At 39.7% G+C, this 21,437-nt stretch overlaps 1 protein-coding gene across 2 annotated transcripts in view; it reads right to left on the bottom strand.

Annotated features, from left to right (window-relative positions):
* B3GAT2 (beta-1,3-glucuronyltransferase 2) overlaps positions 1–20,744 on the bottom strand; it is a 60,475-nt gene extending 39,731 nt beyond the window's left edge. Inside the window, exon 1 of one of the 2 annotated variants that reach the window (XM_011361176.2) lies at positions 20,136–20,744. In XM_011361176.2, the coding sequence (XP_011359478.1) occupies positions 20,136–20,744 (609 nt within the window). The remainder of the gene's footprint in view (positions 1–20,135) is intronic. The other variant, XM_011361177.2, reaches the window with a different exon arrangement.
* Positions 20,745–21,437: the final 693 nt, after the last annotated feature.

Here is a 21,437-nt window from a genome sequence, read left to right as displayed (position 1 = left end):
TAAAAAGATATGCCAAAATGAGACGATAAAAATTAGAAAATACTTTGAAGTGAACAATATGAAAATAAAGCATAAAAATTTGTGGGATGCAGCTGAAAAAGTGATTAGAGTGAAGTGTATCTCTTTAAGCATATACTGGAAAAGAGGTAGAGAAATTAAAGATCTAAGTTTTCACTGCAATACACCAAAAAAATTAAAAAGGGGAAATTAAAAATTAAAAAGGGGGGGGGTATAAGAGGGGAACACAAAAAAACAGAGATAGGCAACAGATTAAAAGCTAAGTGAAAAGTTGGATCTGTAAACAGAACTCCCAGCATTCAAATCTCAGTTCTACCACTGATTAGCTCTGTGGCCTCAGGCAAGTTAGTAAGGCACTTGGTGCCTGTTTCCATATATGTAAATGAGTATAATAACAGTATCATCTCATAGGGTTGTTTTGAAGATTATGAGTTAAAACATGTAAAGAATTTACGATTCTGGCATGTAAATAAGTGCTGTTTGAGTGATCCCCCCTCCCATTTTCTCATGCTGCACCATAATTTAAGATCTATTTATATCACTCTGTGTACCTAAAGTTTCCCTCAGTCCTGGATTTTTAGTTGTTAGTAGCACATGATATTTTTCAGATATGGAACATAGACCAAAACTAATTTATTAAAACTTAACAGGGAGCATCAAAAAGAACAAAATGATTAAGAATAAGCTTAACAAAAGGAAACAAAGTATTTGCATACTGAAACTATAACATTGCTGAAAGAAGTTAAAGAAGACATAACTAAATGGAATGACATCTAATGTTCATGGATGAAAATATAATATCATCAAGATTCCAATACTACTCAAAGCAATCTGCAAATTTAACACAATCCCTATCAAAATCCCAATAATATATCCTTTTGCAGAAATAGAAAAATCCATACTAAAATTCATATGGAATCTCAAGGAACTCTACATAACCTAAACAATCTTGAAAAAGAACAAAATTGAAGAACTCAAACTTCCTACAAACTTACTACAAAGGCACAGTAATCAAAATAGTGTGGTACTGGCATAAAGACAGATATACAGACCAATGAAATTGAATACGGAGCCCAGAAATAAACCCTCACATATATTGTCAAATGATTTTCGACAAGGGTGCCAAGACCATTCAATAGGGAAAGAACAATCTTTTCAACAAGGGGTGCTGGGAAAAACTAGATATCCATATGCAGAAGATACTATGAAATACATGTACAAAACTTACCTCAAAATGGATCAACATTAATTACCTAAACATAAAAAAACTAAAATTAGGCAACTATTAGAAGAAAACCTAGGGGAGAGAGAGTGACGTCAGAACCACAGTGGCCTGAGGGATCACTCTTGATCTCTCCCCTTGAAATTACAAAAAGTCGAACGACTACAATCCAACAGACAACAGATAACACCCAGCCTCGTACACAGAAACGTCTGAGAGATCTGCACATCAGAGTATCTTAAGGTGGGTGAATCCAGCAAGAAAAGGAAGAAGAAAGGGAGAAGAACAGGGACGGTATTGGAGACTGGTGCTGGGGACACAGCCCAGAGCCCCCTGCAAGAAGCAGGGAGGGGCAGTTGACAATTCTCACTCTTTGAAGCCCTGACAGTCCTGCCTGAGTGATCAGCATGCGGCAGAGCCCAGTGATAAGGGCAGAGACCAAATGCAGAGGGGCAAAAGCTGTGTCTTAGCAACTGCCATTCCCAGGCAGAAAGCTGAGTCAAGGAGCTTGGCTGCCTACCTCCCAAAGCATGCCCTACCCCTTAACCCCCATACCCTCCCAGAGCTGGCAAAGAGCCCCAGGGGAATCAGCAACAACCAGAACTGAAACACACACTGTAGCTGGTCCCAGTGACAGGAGTGGAGATACAGAAGCAAGGCAGCCAAAGCTTGAGGGCCAGCATTATGGGAAGGAAAACAACCACACACACCGATGACCTCTCCCAATCCACCTCACCCCCACCCAGTTAGGCTGATTAGAAAGGAAGCAGTGAAGCACTGCATCTGACTGTCAGGGCAGTAATGGGACTTCAGGGCTTTTTCAGTGTCTCGGACCCCCATCGCCTCTCCCATGGTGGGTGAAACCCTGGGACTGAGGTGATCTGGTCCCAGAGGAGACACATACTTCCCCAGAGAATAATGAGCATTTTAAAACCTGAAAGCAGAGATCTAGGAAGCTTGGGTGCCACCTACTGGAAATCAAAAGAAAAACTTATCAACTTGTTAAAGAGAGGTCACTATATAATAAATTTCCTTAAAAAAAAAAAAAAAATCAGGGTACATGCCCATTAATGCCTAAGTGGAGAAACAGTCCATCAAACACCATGAACAACCAAGGTGATAAGGCAGCTCAAAAAGAAAATTAAAAATCTCCAGAAAATAAGCTTAAAGATATAGAAATATGCAATTTAAATGACAGAGAATTCAAGATTGCACTTTTGAAAAAAACTCAGCGAGATGCAAAAAATTCTGACAGTTTAATGAACTTAGAAACATAATCAAGGAACAACAGGAATACTTTATCAAGGAGATTGAAACTCTAAAAAAATAACCAAAATAACTTTTGGAGATGAAGAAATTATTAAAAGAGATAACGAATGAAATAGCAAACGTATGGAATAGAGCTAACCAGATGGAAGAAATAATGTAATATGGAAGATGAAATCTGGAAATGACACAGAAGAAAGAAGAAATTTGAGAGTGAAAAAAATGAAAGAACCCTACAAGAACTATCTGACACTATCAGAGAAAAACGATATAAGAATGAGTATTCCAGAAGAAGAGAGGGAGAAGGGAACAGAGAGCCTATTCGAACAAATAGTTGATGAGAATTTCCCAAACCTATGGAAAGAACTGGATCCTCGAATCCAAGAAGCAAACAGAACACCTATCTCAATCCAAGACACATTATTTTAAAACTGTCAAAAATTAATGACAAAGAAAGAATTCTCAAGGCAGACCAGAGAAAAGAAGACATTAACCTACAAAGGAAAACCCATTAGATTACCATCGGACTTTTCAGCAGACTTTATAAGCTAGGAGGGAGTGGAACAAAATATTCAAACCATTGAAAGAGAAAAATTACCAACCAAGAATAATATATCCAACAAAATTCTCCTTTAGATATGAAGGAGAAATAAATAACTTTTCAGACATACAAAAGTTGAGGGAATTTTCCACCACAAAGCCTGCATTATAGGATATACTGAAGAGGGTCATTCTATCCAAAACAAAAGGACAAAAAAAAATACAAAACAATGAATAGAATGATTAGCAGACAGATAGAAACAGGAAACTGCGACCTTAATTAAGCATAGGGTATTATATACTTAAATATTACATAATGGTTAAAGGTCAAAAAATTTTTTTAAAGAGAAGACAAAGAAAAGTTATTGAAACCTAGAAATGAACCCACAGCATAAACAGGGATAATTTGAGACAACAAAAACAGAAAAAGGGAGGGAATAAAGATCTGAATCTACAAAGGGAAATGAAGATAAGGCACATGAAGAAGAAAAAGAACTACTGCATATATGAAACTTTCCTTTACATAAATTTAATGGTAACCACACACAAAAAATCTAGAACTGAGACACATAACATAAAACAAGAGGGAACAGAGAGAAAAAAACATAGAACACCACCAAATTAAAATAACAGAATCACAAAGACAAAGAAACAATGGAGACACCAAGCTAAGAGAAAAAAAGGACAAAATAACTGTAAAAAACCTCATATTTCAATAATCACCCCAACTGTAAATGGACTGATCTTACCAATCAAAAGGCACAGAGCAGCAAATTGGATCAAAAAAACAAAACCTAACCTTCAAGAGACACACCTCAGCTGCAAGGACAAATATAGACTCAAAGTGAAAGGGTGGACAACAACACTCCAAGCAAATGGCATCCAGAGAAAAGTGGGTATAGCCATACTTACATATGACGAATCAGATATCAAGATAAAAAAAGGTAATGAGAGACAAAGATGGACACTTCATAAAGATAAAGGGGACAATATATCCAGAAGACATAACGTTTAAGAATATATATGCTCCCAAACAGGAGCCCCAAAATATATAAAGTAACTAACAGAACTAAAGGGAGAAAGTGACAAAAACACAATTGTAGTAGGGGACCTAAATACCCTACTTTCAGCACTGGATAGATCATCCAAACAGAAAATCAATAAGGAAATATCAACCTTAAATGATACACTAGACCAATTAGACATAATCAATATTTACAAGGCTTTTCATCCCAAAACACAAGATTATACATTATTCTCTAGAGCACATGGAACATTCTCAATAGTAGACCATGTGTTGAGACACAAAACTAGCTTGAACAAATTTAAGACATACCAAGTATATTCTCCAACCACAATGCTTTGAAACTGGAGATCAATTGCAAAGAGAAAGCCGTAAAAAATACAAATATGTGGAGATTAAATAACATGCTGTTAAAGCACAACCAGGTCATAGAAAAAATAAAAGGTCAAGGGATATATAGAAACAAATGAGAATGAAAATACAACATATCAAATGGGATAGAGCAAAAGTGGCAATAAAAGGAACATTATCATTACAGGCTTATCACAAGAAACAAGAAAAATCCCAAATAAACAACCTAACATCTTTAAAAACTAGAAAAAGAAGAACAAATGAAGCCCAAAGTCAGCAGAAAGATGGAAATAATAAAAATCAGAGCAGAATGAAATGAAATTATGAACAAAAAGTCAAAAAAAATTAATGCAAAAAACTGGTTCTTGAAAAGATTAATAAAATTGACAAAACCCTGGCTAGACTCACTAAGGTAAGAAGAGAAAGGACACAAACAAAATTCAGAAATGAAAGAGAAGTTATGACAGATACCACCAAAATATAAAGCATCTTACAAGAATACTATGAAAAATTATATGCCACCAAATTCAATAACCTAGAAAAAATGGACGAGTTGAAATGTATAACCTTCCTATACTGAATCATAAAGAACTAGAAAATCTAAATAGACCAATCAACAACAAGGAAATTGAAACAATCATCCAAAACCTTGCAAAAAGTAAAAGTCCAGGACCAGATGGCTTCACTAGCTAACTCTACCAAACATTCAAAGGGGATTTAATGCCTGTTCTTCTGAAACTCTTCCAAAAATTTGAAGCAGCATTACTTTCTAACTCATTTTATGAGGCCGACAAAACCTGGTAAAGATAACACAAAAATAGAAAACTACAGACCAACATCTCTGATAAACACAGATGCAAAAATCCTAAGAAAATACTAGCAAACTGAATACAGCAATATATAAAAACAGATTATACATTATGATCATGGGGGCTTCATTCCAGGGGCACAGGGATGGTTTAACACATTCAAACTGATTAATGTGATATACTACATAAACAAAATATAGGCTAAAAACCATATGATCATATGAATAGATACAGAAAAAGCATCTGACAAGATACAGCATCCATTTATAATTAAAACACTTTATAAAATGGGTATTGAAGTAAAGTACTTCAACATTATAAATGCCATATACAACAAATCCTCAGCTGATATCATGCTTATTGGTGAAAAACTAAAAACTTTCCAAGATGAGGAACAAGACAAGGCTGTCCCCTATCACCACTGTATTCAATATAGTGTTGCAAGTACTAGCTAGATCAGGCAAGAAAAATAAAAGGCATCCAAATTCAGAATGAAAAAGAAAAACTGTCACTTTTTGCAGATGACATGATTCTCTGTATCATGATTCTCCACAAGAACACTAGCAATAATAAGCAAATATAGTAAAGTTTCAGGATACGAAATCAATGTTCAACAAATCATAGCATTCCTATATACTAACAATGAATTTTCAGAAAAAGAAATGAAAACGACAACAAAAAAAAAAACAATTCCTTTTGCAATTGTAGCATTCCTATATACTAACAATGAATTTTCAGAAAAAGAAATGAAAATGACAACAACAAAAAAAACAATTCCTTTTGCAATTGTAACGGAAAGAATAAAATACCTAGGAGTAAACCAACAAAGCATGTGAAGGACCTATACACTGAAAACTATAAGACATTACTAAAAGAAATTGAAGAAGACACAAAGAAATGGAAAGACTTTTGGTGTTCATGGATTGGAAGAATCATGTAGTTAAAATGACTTTATTACTCAAAGCAATATACAGATTTAATGCAATCCCCATCAAAATCCCAATGGCATTTTTAAAAGAAGTAGAACAACAAAAAAATCATCAGATTTGTACAGAAACACAAAAGGCCCCGAATAGCCAAAGCAATCCTGAGAAAAAAGAACAAGGCCTGACTTCGAATTATACTACAAAGTGACAATAATCAAAACAGTATGGTATGGGCAAAACAATTAAACTAAACTGCTATCCATCACCATACACTAAAATTAACTCAAAATGGAACAAAGACCTGAATATAAGATCTAAAACAATACATAGCATAGAAAGAAACATAGATATCAAACTCATGGACCTTGGATTTAGAGAGGATTTTATGAATCTGACTTCAAAGGGAAGTAAACACAAAAATAAATGAATGGGACTACATCAAACTAAAAAGCTTCTGCACAGCAAAAGAAACCATCAACAAGACAAAGAGGCAACCTCCAAATGGAAGACAATATTTACAAACAATGCCTCTAAGGGCCTAATCTAAAAAATATACAAAGAACTCATACAATTCAACAATAATAATAAAAAAAGATCCAATTTAAAAATGGGCAGAGGACCTGAACTGAAACTTCTCCTAAGATATACAACATATGAAAAGATGCTCAACTTCACTGGCCATTAGGGAAATGCAAATCAAAACCACAATGAGATACTACCTCACACCTGTTAGAATGGCTATCATCAACAGGACAAGTAATAACAAGTGTTGGAGAGGTTGTGGGGAAAAGGGAACCCTCATACACTGCTGGTGGGAATATAAACTGGTATAGCCACTATGGAAAATAGCATGGAGTTTCCTCAAACATTAATAGAATTACCATATGACCCAGCAATCCCTCTTTTGGGTATCTACACAAACAATTTGAAAAATTTACATTTATTCATAAAGATCTATGCACTCCAATGTTCATAGCAGCATTATTCATGGTGACCAAGACATGGAAACAACCAAAGTGTCCTTCGACAGATAACTGGATAAAGAAGATATGGTCCATATATACAACGGAATAATTACTCAGCCTTAAGTAAGGATGAAATGTTGCTATTTGCAACATCAATGAAAATGTGGATGGATCTTGAGGTTATCAGGCTAAGCAAAATAAGTCAGAAAGAAGAAGTTGAGAAACATATGATTTCACTCAAATGTAGGGTATAAAACTGAAAACAAATGAACCTGACAAACAAACAGAGACTCATGGGCACAAACAATAGTTTAGTGGTTATCAGAGGTAAGGTGGTAAGAGGGGTGGTAGATAGGAATAAAGGAGATCAAATATATGTTGAAGGAAGGAAATTTAACTTTGGGTGATGAACACACAATGCAATACACATATGACATATTATTGAATTGTACACTTGAAACCTATTTAATTTTATTAACTAATATCACCCCAATAAATTTAATTTAAAAAAGATGAAAACAGAGGGAAAAGCTTCACAACACTGAATTTGGCAACAATTTCTTGGATTTAACCCCAAAAGCACAAGTAACAAAAGAAAAAATAGATAAATTTTAACTTCATCAAAATTTAAAACTTTAGGACATCAAGGGATACTATAGACAGAAAAAAAAGGCAAACCTCAGAATGAGAGAACATATTTGCAAATCACATATTTGCTACAGGATTAATATTCAGAATATATAAAGAACTCCTAAAACTCACCAAAAACAAAAAGTCACCAATTCAAAAATGGGCTAAGGACATGAATACGCATTTCTCCAAAAAAGATATACAGATGGTCAATAAGCATATGAAAAGATGTTCAACATCACTAATCATTAAAGAAATGCCAAAAAAAAACCCTACAATGAGATATCACTTCATATCCATTAAGATGGCTATTATAAAAAGTAAAAACAGAAAATAAGTATTGGCTAGTACATGGAGCAATTGAAGCCCCTGTTTTCTGTTCGTGAGAATGTGAAACGGTACAGCCGCTATGGAAAACAGAATGGCAGTTTTTCAAAAAATTAAACAGAATTGCCATATGATATAGCGATTCCACATATATACACATAAAAGAACTAAAAGAAGAAACTCAAACAAATGTTTGTATACTAATGTTCAAAGCAGTATTCGTAATAGCCAAAAAGTAGAAACAACCCATATATCCATTGGTGGTTGAACGGATAAACAAAATAAGGTTTTTACATACAATGGAATAGTATTCAGCCTTAAAAAGGAATAAAATTTTGATATGTACTACAATGTGGATGAAACTTAAAAGACATTACACTAAGTGAAACAAGCCACGAAAGGACACAACATGACGAATGATGTATGATTCTACCTTATGTGAAGTGCCTAGACTAGTTCAATTTACAGAGATAGAAAGTGGAATAGAGGCTACCAGGGGTTGGAGGGAGGGGCAAATAGAGAGTTACTATTTAATTGGTACAGAGTTTCAGTTTGGGATGATGAAAAGGTTCTGGAGATGGAACAGAGACAATGGTTGCCCAACAAAGTGAATGTACTTAATGCCCCTGAATTGTACAGTTAAAAATGGTTAAAATGGTAAACTAAAAAACAGGAACACTCAATTTTTGTTTCTCCCCCACTGCCCTTTACACATAGATAAGAGACATAAGAAACAGAGACTAGGCATTTACTTTTAAATGTCACTAGCTTTACAAGGGCCAACCAAATGAACATCTATATTTCAATCTATAGGACAATCAATTAATTTTAGGAGGAAATCCTGGGCTACTGTAAAAATCTAAAACACTGCCCAGAGAAACCACAAGCACTGTCAACCCGACTTCTTAACATTTCTGTTTTTTTTTATTAAATCCTTAAACAAAGGGAAAAAGCAAAACAAGAAAAGGTAAAAATCACAAAACTTGCCTTTTCACTATACACAGCAATAATCAAAGGCAAGAGGCAAATAGTTAAATATAATCATGAAAAAACGTGAAAATAATGGTTAGGACAAGAGCTCCAAACATCAGCTCTGATGACTGTGTGTAATAGAGCTTTTCTGCAAAGCAAGGGCGCAGTCACCCTGACAGAAGAGACTTCCCAAAGATGTCTCTAGCACTTTCACCATTATGAACAGATGTAGCTGAGGAACTTTTCAAAGTTACCAAAATATCCCCAAACTGTCACTTGATCTTTAAAAATGACACTGGCATTTTAATCTTGCAAGACCAAGTTTATCTAGATGATAAACAACACATCTACACATGGACCATACTTAAATTCTCATTCCCATCAGTTGACAGAGCAGCATCTCAGGGCCACCAAGATAGGATTGGTACAGCTGTGGCAGCTAGGTGGTTTTCGAACATCTTGCCTTCTGGGCCTCTTCTGTGGCCACTGACTTCTGAGAAGCGGATATCCAAATGGATAGGGAAGTGCCCTATTTATCCACTTAACCTGTATGTCACCTCTTTCTCACAACTGTATACATTTGTATCAGGCCCTGTGAGGAAGCTAAATATCAGGGCTTTTCCTCACTTATAAAACAGACATAGTAGTTTCTACCTCAGAGACATCATGAAAATTAAACAGCAGTATGCACTTCTAAATGCCCAGGGTGGGGCCTAGCGCACAGTAAAAAATCAAAAAATGTTCATCTGTTCCCCTGTACCCCAGAGCTCACGAGGGCTCTGGCTCAGCCAGGCCTGGAGCCCATACCCTCTAGTTCCTAACTTAGTGTCTTCAGCCAAAACAGCAGCCCTCAGACTGAGGGTGCACGGCCGCTGAATGTACACCAAGACTCCCCAATGAATATGTGAGCACAGGTGGCATTAAGGGCATGAATCCCCAGACCCTCAGCAATCATCCACATGCTTTCCCCACAACTGACCTTTTGGAAAGAGGGCCGGGTTCTGCCTTCTGCCTCCGTCCTCCCTCCTTCCCCACCCCTTGCCACCATCACAGAAGGACAACGTCTCGTCTGTCCTGAATCTCCTGAATCGAATCGTATTAAAGGTACTGTTCCACTGTGGTCAAACCTCTAGAGCACCAAAGGTAATTAGAAATATTATTGTCTTTATTAAGAAAGTTAATGTCTCTAATGAATGGGTAATAAATCCTTTTGGAAACCAGGAGGTTGCTAATTATTTGCTTCCGACAAAATTGAAGGAAACGTAATGTCATCAATAGATTAAAATAGTTTTGCTGAGAGAACAACATGATTTTTGGCTTAGAGCTTAAGGCTTCAAGTGTTCTTCTTGAACAACACTGCTATAAGAAAATGCTTTCTATCTCATTTACATCTTTATGTAAAAAAAGGCTGACCTAATAGGAACATAACTTATGCTAATCCCTATCTCTTTCTAGCAATAAGTAATACTCATCAATGAATACAGAGTATATATCAACGAAATGCTTCATCCATGTCATTAAGGAATCAATTTCCAGTAAATGTAGCTTTTATGCTTAAAAGTTAATTATCCAACTTGGTAACATTTATGTTGTTTTGATTACTTGTTTAATGCTACTAACAATACTAAAACAATCCTAAAGAGTGTTTAAGACAGAAGCTTATAACCACAGAATTTTTGAAAAATTTAAATTCCATCTATATATTTTTTTGTTACTGAAGATATACATGATAGGAGAAGATATACATAAATGACCTTGAAAACTTTTATAGTATTTATGATGTCTACTGGATATATTTAAGTTTCATTTACAAATGTCAGTATTTATAATATAGTGGAAATCACATGATTTGCAACTGTTTTAAATGGTTTCTTAAATTTAGACATCAATTTGAAAATATCTTAGAGGGTGTGTAAATTCTCTTAGGAGTTACATGAACAGAAAATGTTGGGCACCGCTGTACCAGACAATGATTCCAGCCAGAGACTGACCTGGAGGGTGGAGGGTCTATGAAGAAAGAACAGGGCGAGTACCCACTGTATCCACAGGCAAGAAGGCAACCACACACATGCAAACAATAAGTATGTACACACACACACACACTCACTCACTCCAACTGCTACATCTTCCCTGTTCTGGCAGGAAATAAGTTTTAAAATATTTCTGTTTATGAAAATTTCATGATGCTTGAAAAATGAGGAACGAGCTAAGGGTAGACTTCCCAGTGCCAATCAGCTGAAGGCTGGCTCAGTGACCAAGGTAAGGATGGATAGGGCTGGGCACAGGTAAGGCTGTCAAACTGGATTTTCTCTGCCTCTTCCAACAGGAGCTGGAGAGAGGAATTCTCCTACTTTCGCCAACCCTAGCAAATAACCTTAAACATTAAGCTATCACTTCTAATTATGTGCTTTAAAAATCAATTCATTTCATTTCTATTAAGTTGCCCTCTCTTTTGTGGCATACTATCTCTTTGAGTCATTCATTCATGTCTGAAATAATCTGTCATGTGATCTGCCCTAGGTCTGCACTAGGTACTGGGACTGCAACAGTAACTAAAAATCACACTCGGGACCTGCAGAAGTTTGGTATACTGCTCTGACTTGCATGTAGGCCAACTTGCTAGCTTTCACACACTCATTAATAAGTCTCAGATCTCTTAATCCACAGGAGAGCACCCTTCTACTTCCTCTCAATCTAAAATGTCTTTTAGATGCATTTTATTCCCTCAATCTCACTTCCGCCCAGGATTCTTTGTAGACAAGCACTACTTAAATCCTGTCCCTCTAATCACTGTAGTAACCCAATGGTGTAATTAAGATACCCAATTTATGCAGTTCCACTTGGGTACAGACTAATTTGGGAAAGTCAAGCACCTCTACCTCTTCTCCCCACCCACACGTCTTCAGAAACAGAGTCCAGATTTCAAGAACAGAGAATTTAGAGACATCTAACTAACTGAGACAGTGCAGCTATCTGGTATACACCCCACTGGGGCAGTCGCCCACAGAGGAGAAAACAATGGAAGAATAACTAATATTTAGAACTTGCCTAAAGTTCCACACTTACAGCAATTACATGAGGCAGGCAACCCTTGCCAATGTCATGCAATCACCAAGTGGTGAAGCTGGATTTGAACACGGGGCTATATAACTCCCAAGCTCTCATCTGAGCTCCCCATCAGCCTCCAGCCTTTAACACGTATGAAGCGGTCTAATACTCAACTGGTTCCCAACTACCTTGACACATCTTAACGAGCATTGACAAGGATGCCTTGCTCCAGATACTAATATTCATAAACCTTATCCCTCTCTCTCCCCCTCTCTTTTTAGCATGCAAGCCCTTAAGGTCAGAGTAGGGGCCACATTTAAGTTACTATTTAAAGGGCTCAATATAATCCTAGACACACAACACAGACTTCAAAACTTGTTATTTAACTAATAATCTGTGCAGGGCTCCTTTCTAGGAATAGCTCCCTTCTGCAACAGAGTCCTTCAGTGTCTAAGTTTCCTATAATTCATTCACCCATTCAACTCATTCTGTCGTTCAACAAATACATGGGAGGCACTGCTCTGGACACTAGAGACACATCAGTGAACAAAAAAATTCCTACTCTTATGGAATATTCTACTGGGAGATAACTGAAACGTGTCCTACATTAAATAATGTGATGTTAGATACTATAATACATTCACGACGATCTATGTTACCATTTCCTTGGTACGACCAGATATAGACATACATATCTATAGTTTTCTATTAATTTCCTACCCACCATATCCAAATTCTATTTAAAAAGTTAAAGGTCAAAGACTTGCCTAATGAGTGATCTGAAAAGCAGATGGAGAAAATGGAAGCACGCTCTCACGCTGCAATGTACTCACTTTTTGAATTCACAGATTGACTTAAGGACATAACGGTATCCAGCAAGAAGAGTTTAATGGGCATGATTTAAATACCACTTCTAAATACAAATAAATTGAAGACTCCTTTCCTTTCCAGAACAGGTTTGGGGAGAGATGCTATAACTCCTGTCCCAAAAATAAATTAGCATCTCTAACTTGGGATGTATCATCTCAAAGACACTTTGACACACAGGAGATGGAGAAGTGGCTGCATACTTCTCCACCTCATCCTCTGATCATCAAAGCCTCCTGCAATCAAAGATACCCTTCAGTTCTCTAGATATTCACATATCCTCTTTTCCCAGGTTCACAAATATGATTCTGTCTACCTGGAGAGGTCTGAATGCTGGCTGGATCCAGATTTCTTGGCAGAAGGTGCCCTGTCTGGGCAGCCATGTGGGCTGTGGCCTGGCATACACTGATCACAGTGCAGCCATGGGTGTGGGGGTGTAGGGTTTGCTGCTCTCACAGGATAATGAGGACCAAGTAGTCAGGATGCTGTGTGATGCCCAGCAGCAGTGCAAAGATGGCCCCCTGGTCATAGTCAACATCCTCATTTAGAGGATGGACTTCCTTGACAGCTCCATTGTCATGTAGGGCCTCGTGGGTCTCTTCCTACTCCTGTCTCCAGGGAGGATAGAGGGGTTAGACCTCAGAGAGGCTCCCTGGCAATGCTGGAGAGCTCTTGGGCCTTTTTCTCTGTGGGTCCAGCTGTGCCCTTTCCCCCGTTCTCTCTTACATACTGAATAAACCACTTCTGCTCCACATGGGCCTAAGTACTCATCCCCCGCACCCCCGCCAAAAAAATGAAAAAAGAACCTACAACTCCATTAAATGCCTTGCTTTACACTCACAGGCACCTGCACTGATTTTAGCGTGTATACTTAGTCCAGATGCTCAAACTGTGAGAGCTGGGATGCTCTGTGTTCACAGCTGTATCACTCCTGCTGTAATTAAGCACAGTGCCTGGTACATAGTAAGTGCTCAATTAACATTTGTTAAGTGGAGGAGAAGGAATACTAATTAATTATATTTAAACATCTTCTGAATGTAGTAATGTTTAAGCTCAGGTAGGTAGAAGGAATCTTGCAGAGTAATACACTATTACTGCTAAGGTAAGATACAATTATCCTAGGTAACTAAATCCCAGTTAATGGAGAATGTTCAACATTTAGTTCACTCAGCTTTCATTAGAGGGATGAAGATAGAATTTATAAACACCTGATGTTCAGGTTGAAGGAACAAGTCTTAGATCCTGCATATAACATAAACGCTGTTTAAAATTTTCTTTCCACTGATGGAGGAGACTGATGGGTGGGGGTTGGGGGCTGATCTTTAGTTACTTTGTGGGAAAAAAACAAGTCATCTGACTTGTGTTAGTGGCATGATCGTCTCCCTCAGTACAGCCATCTCCAAGCTTTTCCTAGCATGCAAAAAGGCGCAAGCAATGATTTATTCATTTTGCTTTTAATCCAGGGAAATTCCTAATCCCAGAAGAAATCAGACTAGAAAGTTAACACCAACAAGCGAGTAGTTCCATGCATTTGGCAGTGAGGCCCTCAGTAGCCAGCATATCCAGCACAGCAGTGTGCAGCTCAGAGGTTCCTACAGGCATATCTTTGTGCTCCAGGGAGGGGCAACCAGCAGGTGTCTGCCACCCACATTAGCTTCAGATCAAATTGGTTTAAGTCTCCAGTTCGTCTCCTCTGTTCCGATGGTAAATCTGAAACAATTCAGTATTGTCCCTCCTTTCCATTCTACCCTAAAAACTATTCTTCTATTCAATTCTGTCTGCTCTGACAAGACACGTGCCCAGGAGACACAGTTGCTGATGTATACATATCAACTGAGGAAAAAATTTTAATGGTTTACCTTCTTGCAGAAAGTATAAATTCTTATTTGTTTACAAAACTATATAACTTTAAAAATGTATTAGACTATATAGTTTATGTACTACCAACTTGGCAGCTTTCACCTAACTTGAAAAATTACTCTAAAAATCAAATGGTAAGTAAGATAGTGAGGGGGGAAATGACATTTTCATAAGACCAGATGATATCAGGGGGGAAAAAAGGTGATAAGAGAAAATTAGAAGTTGATATAGCCCAGCAGACAGAGCTGAATTCAAGTATGACAGAAGATGGCAGCAATATCAGAGATTCCTGCTGATCAAATGCTTTACTTTTCACAGTGACATATCTCTATGTGCTGAAGACATTAGATGAGATGAGCTGCAGGACAATCACAAATACAGGCTCTAGAACCAGGGCACTTGGTTTTAAAATCCTGTCCCTGAACTGTTGCATGACCTTTTCAAGTTACTTCCTGGTACTTCTGCTCATGTATAAAAAGTGATATTGATTATATCCACTACACTAGATTCAGGCTGCACTTTAAAAGAAAATTCTTGCACTCCAAAGAACTGTGTTCATGACTAAATATCAGCATTAGGATGGGAGAAAAAATAGGGACAGTTCTAGTCCTATCTCAGGGTCTTTTGTAGGATCAAATACGTTAATACATGTAAAACCCTAAGGGCAGTTCTTAGCCCATAGTAAGTGCTCAACTGATGACAACTATATTTTCCTTGTATCCATGGTAAGGGGTATTTTTAATGTTTACTTAAGGTTGTACACAAAAATTACAAGGTATGAACAACAGATTAGTTTATTTCTGTGAATTGTAACTCTATTCTAAACCTACCTACGTACCTATCTACCTATCTATCTATGGACTGGTATTAATGATTTTATTTGTGTTTTGGGAAGAGATTTTGAGAACCATGCAAAACTTAAATTTTGTTCTTCAAAAGCACTGCAAATCAAATATACAATAATGTGTTATCTTAACTCATACAGACTGAGTAAATATTCTATCAGTCCAAAAGGTTTGAAAAGACAAATCTAAACATTATTGAATTCTGTAACCGCCCCCCCCCCACCAAAAAAAGCACTACTTGAATACCACCTGGAATTGTTAATAAATAAGACTGTTCACTTTGGTTCTTCTATTTTTTTTGTAGCATACCTTAAAAGCAATTACTATTCCATTACTGTTCACACAAGAGAAAAATTACCAGCTTGTAATTTAGAGGCAAGTGGAGTAGACAGAAGAAAATGGAGTCACTTACTACAGTTTCCAAGAAGAAGCAGACAATAGCCTAAATGTTCAAAAGACACACGTTCATTGTACCAAACAATAGTCCAGACGTGTCTTTATGTCAATTCATGAGAAAGAATAATCAGTAAGAAGTAGGTTGGAGAAAAAAAAACGATGGGAAAAGACAATAGAAAGAGGCAGAAGGAAGAATGTCTTAAATCCGAATTGTTATTTCTGGTTCATTAAAATATCAAAATCCAAATGAAAACTGCTGGCCTCCAAAGAAAACTGTCAAAAACTAGCCATAACTCAAGTACTAAACACCTAGGGAGAGTAAAGAAAATCTTTAGATTTAACATAGATAGCCTAAGAAAATTGGCTGTAGATTTATGTACATATTTTTACAAAATTCTCATTTTATCAGACCTATGGCATGACTATTAATATGCTTTCAGACAGGGAGAAATAAAACACAAGGGACACATTTCAAGTAAAATAATCTTTTTATGCTACACCTAAGAGAATTATCTGGTTTCTTCATTTTGAAAAGATAATTACCCTACACTAAGTGACTGTATCAGGGTAAAAGGAAAGGTAGATCTCTCGTCTCCTTTCAGGTAACACATACAGAATTTACTATCAGGAGGAGTGCCTAACACTGTAAATTTGAATATCCTTTGGATATTCCAATAAGCTGCAGGTATGTAAAGGAGGGAGCTTATAAATGCTTCAGAAAAGGAGCAAGACAGGATTAAACCTCAACGTCTCCATCTGCCTAGCACACAAACAGCTTAAGGACACCCAAATAAAATCCAAAGGGCCTCTTGAGTTCACAGCCTGTCAGAAACACCTTCAAGATGCAGTCTCATTGAATCCATTCATGAGCTCCTTAAATGTCTCAGAGTTGGCCTGTCTTCCAGTCTTACTTCATCAAATTTAAAGTTAATTTTTAAAAAGTGTTTGTGCTTGCTTGGAAAGTGCTATTTTTTAAACTTCCAATTTAATTGATTTGCAAAGGTGAAAGCAACTTCACCTGAAAAGCTTCAGCTTTAAACTCAGGAAAGCGTGGAAGGTCTTCCAGTAAAGACAGAAATCTGATCGATAGCATTATTGAAAATGACTGGGTATAGTCACATTTATCTGTAGTTGTTGCTTTTATTAAAGCAGTTTAAATCCTTTGCAAATAAGCTTTTCCGGAGAACTAGATCGATAGGGTGCACAGGCAGGCGAGAATATCTGTGATCCAGAGTGCAAAACCCCATCAATGACACAGGAAGAGCAGTGGTGATTGTAGAGACACAGGAAACCTGAACCGCCCCCCTTCTCCAAAGGCCGGCCCTAGTTTCTGTGGCTACAACTAACACTGAGCTGCTTTTGCAAATGGATTGGGCTGTTAAGATTGTTCATATATGAACAATGCAAATATTTCTTTCCTGGGGGCACAGCTAAGCTGAAAGGCGAGGCTGAAAATTAGTTAGCTGTATGGGAGAAGCAACCACCATGCCAGTTACCGCGGAGGAATAATTGAACATGGATTGCCTGTTGCGCCTTTAATTTAATTTGGAGACCTTTCATCTTACTTTCCTTCATTTGCAGCCAGTGCTTAGTGAGCTAATTTGTACCTGGTTCATTTTCCTCCTTTTATCTTATCTACGTTAACATCGACCATGAAAATTAGAAGCACTATGAATAAAAGATGAAGCCTGACTTGGGACATTCTTTCCTTAAGTACTGTGAATTACTTAAAAACTAATTTGTGTGTGCGCGCGCACATATAAAAGGCTGAGATATATGCCTAAGCCCTTCTGCATCCCTGATCAGCATCTTTCCTTCTCCCAAGGAACTTCGGTTCTTAGATGCTTTATCTGGTCCTGTTTTTTCTCCAAGAGAGCCATGTCTACACTGTAATCCACATGGAATCATTAATCCTAGAAGTGGTGTAGCGTAGTCCATCCTATTAATGCACAAAACTCAGGATGCATAAATTCCACTAATCTGACTTTTTAAAGAGTGCAATACTGCTTGCCAGGCAAAGAAAAGAATGTGTTGTAAAAAGGAAAACTGGGTGTATATGCATGGTGAACAGATGCCTACCTCTGTCCTAAAACACTATGTGGAAGAGAGGAGAGATGGTGGTGGAGAAAGTGACTAAAATTGCTGTCTACGAGCTATGAACTTAAATTTTAAATGTATCATGCGTATTGTGCTTTTAAAAGATTCCTCTTGTATTCTGTATATTTGGCATCTCTCCATGAAAAGGAGTTGCACATGCTCTTAATTTAAGTTCATTCTGATTATTTCATTACTTCCAACTGTACACAATTTTAGTGTCTTGAAAGTTTTGCATGTTTTTTCCTTTATAGTTTCCTCTGGCCAATTGTATTTTCTCTCCCCACCTCTCCATGGTCAGTATAAAAAGAAAATCTGATTTCTTCTCTTGCTGTTTAATACCCACCACCGACAAGCCCTCCTTTCAGTATGGGAAGCATCAAAGAAAGACTGTTTTCAATCGTTTCACTGCCTGTAGTGCCAACTCTTCCATTCACCCAACACCTCACATCAACCAGCTGGAAGCCGGGAATAAACCGAAAATCATTCCCCCTTCACAGTCAATCTCCCTAAAAGGTTCGTTAATAATGATGTGCATTAGTTTACATATACAAGACCATATATTTTCACAGGTAAAGCAACTTCCAAGTTGTAGGAGGAAAAAAAAGACTTTGGGTGAACTGAAATGTAAAGGTCTTTATACAAACCATATCTTTCTAGGTAGAGTATGCAAGCAGAATCAAAATAAAAGCCCAATTTTTAAAAAAAATCAGATATCTCTAATCTTGGTTATAATAAAGACTTGGTTATAATAAATACAATGTCAAGCTTATTTATTTCTTCTGTAGGACAGAAAGCCCTGCATCATGAAAGGGTGAAGAAAAGATGGAGAGCAATTACTGGTCCTTTTCTTCTTGGAGGAGAGGATGAATAGAAATGAAGGCGGCAATTGCCCTTAAGAAATGGATTTTAAAGTCGCATAGGCAGAAAAATTAAACTGGAAAGGTACAGAGCAGCTTTGTCCTGAGGTTTAATAAAGCCAAACAGATATTAGGATGAAAATGTGGGGCGTATATGATTACTGGACGCACAGATTGTCCAGTGTACTTGGGCGGTAGGTGGGATAATAAAGTCTCAGAAGTAAGATGTCAGGGAATTTTGGGTAGAGGAAGGCAACAGTCCCATGGGATGTCAAAGAATCCGAGATTTTTGTTAGCTACATTTGTGTATGAGAAAACAGACAAAAACCATGTAACTCAGTCTCATTTGCAGCACACAGACTGCAAAATACCAGCCTCAACAAATAACACCTGTTCTAACCCAGTGCTGGCTGGCTCTGTGCACGTGTGGCTTTCCAAGGGAAAAGAGGGCCATCTCAGCAACAGGGGGACGGGCTGCACTCAGGGCCTCACAGTGAGTAGTAGGATGCAATGGCGCCATCCAAGAGTGGCCTGGAGGAAGCTCTGGAAGGCACTGTTTTCACTAATAATCGTTTCCGTGCCAGCGGATGGTGCCAGAGAAAACTGTCCCAGGGCTGATTATTAATCACAATCTTCACCTTCTTCCCCTTATGGTTCTAGACTCCGAATCACACCTGTGTGCGCTGAAAGGCCTCGGAGTACACCAAGCCACCCTCCACTGTGCGGAGTCCCTCCCTGATCTCCTCCTCTCGAAGCTCGCCCCTCCCTGACCGCCCTCCCCATCTGGGCTCCATTCTCAGGTCTGCCAAGAGTGTTCCTCGAAATCATTCCCGCTCCCCACACCTGTGCTACTCCCTCGGCCCAATCTCGGGGCCAAGAGGACAGCAAAGCTCCTGGTCAGACTCCCTCCCTTGAGTCACAGAGGCCCTCATCCTCCCCTCCCCACCTTCACCCCAGGAAAACACGCCAACCGAGACTGCGGTCGAGAGGCGCTCCACCTGGAGTCCCAAAGGGGTGCAGAGAAAAGTGAGAACTCCAAAGTGCAGCCGCAGCCTGGCCAGCCCCCGAGGGCCCCTCCCGCCCTGGCCCCCCATGTGGGGCAGGCCGGCCTCTACCTCCTGGAAGAGCTCCAGACTGTAGGTGTTGTCATCGTCAGCGAAGAACAGCACGCCGGGCTGCGCGTGCTGGTGCTGGTGCCTCTGGCGCAGCCAGGCGAGGCCGGCGTTGCGCTGCTCGGTTGCGCGCGGCAGTCCGGGACGCTTGTAGCGCCGCGGCGTGGGCACGTGTAGGTGAGTGCTGGGCAGCCCGGCCCGCGCCAGGAAGCGGCTCACCAGCTCGCTGCGCGCCGCCGCGTCCTCCACCAGGATCCAGTGCAGCTGCGCCACCTGGCGGAAGGTGTTGGCCAAGCGGGTCAGCTCGGCTTTCTGCACTGGGCGGCTGTAGGTGGGCGTGATGGCATAGATCGTGGGTAGAGGCGGCTCGGGTTGTGGTTGTGGCAGCGGCCGCGACTCGTTGCGCTTCTCTAATCCGCGCCCGGGGCCGCTGTCTGGTCCGCCCCTGCGGAGCGGGTGTCGGGCGCCCCTGCGGCCCACCGCATAGGGAGAGAAGTAGGGGCGCGGGGTGAGTGGAGGCGCGGGCCTGCGCGTGTCCACGTCGAGCATGATGATGACTATTAGGATCCAGGGCAGGAGGATGAAAAAGCGGCTGAACAGCACGGACTTCATGGTGCACTCTTCCCCGGCTTCTCAGATGCCCCTAAGAGGGGCTAGCCGGGGGACTCCAGCGCGCAGTTTGGATGGACGGCGGCGGCGCCCGCACTCAAGAAGCCACGATCGGTGCGCTCTCCATAGGGTCTGGGGGCGCTGCGGGGGCCGGGAGCAGGTGACAAGGAGCTAGGGTTTATAGGGAGTGCAGGCAGGCTGGCAGACGCCAGTGACTCGGCGGGAAGCGGGACTCGGTCCAGCTGCTGGCCCCGGAGTTGTGCCAAGCGCCGGGAAAGCGGTGATCCTCACTGCGCTCTTTACGAAGAGTGGGAGCTGGAAGCTGGCCCCGGGACGCCTCGTTGCTCCTGTCCCGAGGCGCTGCGGGCAAAGGGACTCCAACCGTGGACCCCCCAATGCGCTCTTTGAGACACCTTCGAGGGCTGGAGGCAGGTGCTGAGGGCTTCCCTTCGTCACATCTCAGCCAGAGCAGCGAAGATCGAGAGGGGACGCCGGGGACGCAGTAGCCCAGCTCCGTTTGCGCGCTGCAGCGAAAGCCTGCACTCCTGCCCCTCGCTCTTCTCTTCTCAGAACCTCTCCCGGCTCCGGCAGTAAAATCCCAAAGCAAGGAAAGAAAGAAAAAGCGAGGGGCGGGGGCGCTGCGGACTCCCGCGTCCTCCCAGTCCTCCTGTGGGAAGACAGCAGCGCTGCTACTGG

The sequence above is a fragment of the Pteropus vampyrus genome, unplaced genomic scaffold (genome assembly GCF_000151845.1).
Source record: "Pteropus vampyrus isolate Shadow unplaced genomic scaffold, Pvam_2.0 Scaffold64, whole genome shotgun sequence".
Taxonomy (NCBI): Eukaryota; Metazoa; Chordata; class Mammalia; order Chiroptera; family Pteropodidae; genus Pteropus; species Pteropus vampyrus.
This window is presented reverse-complemented; position numbering and strand designations above follow the sequence as displayed.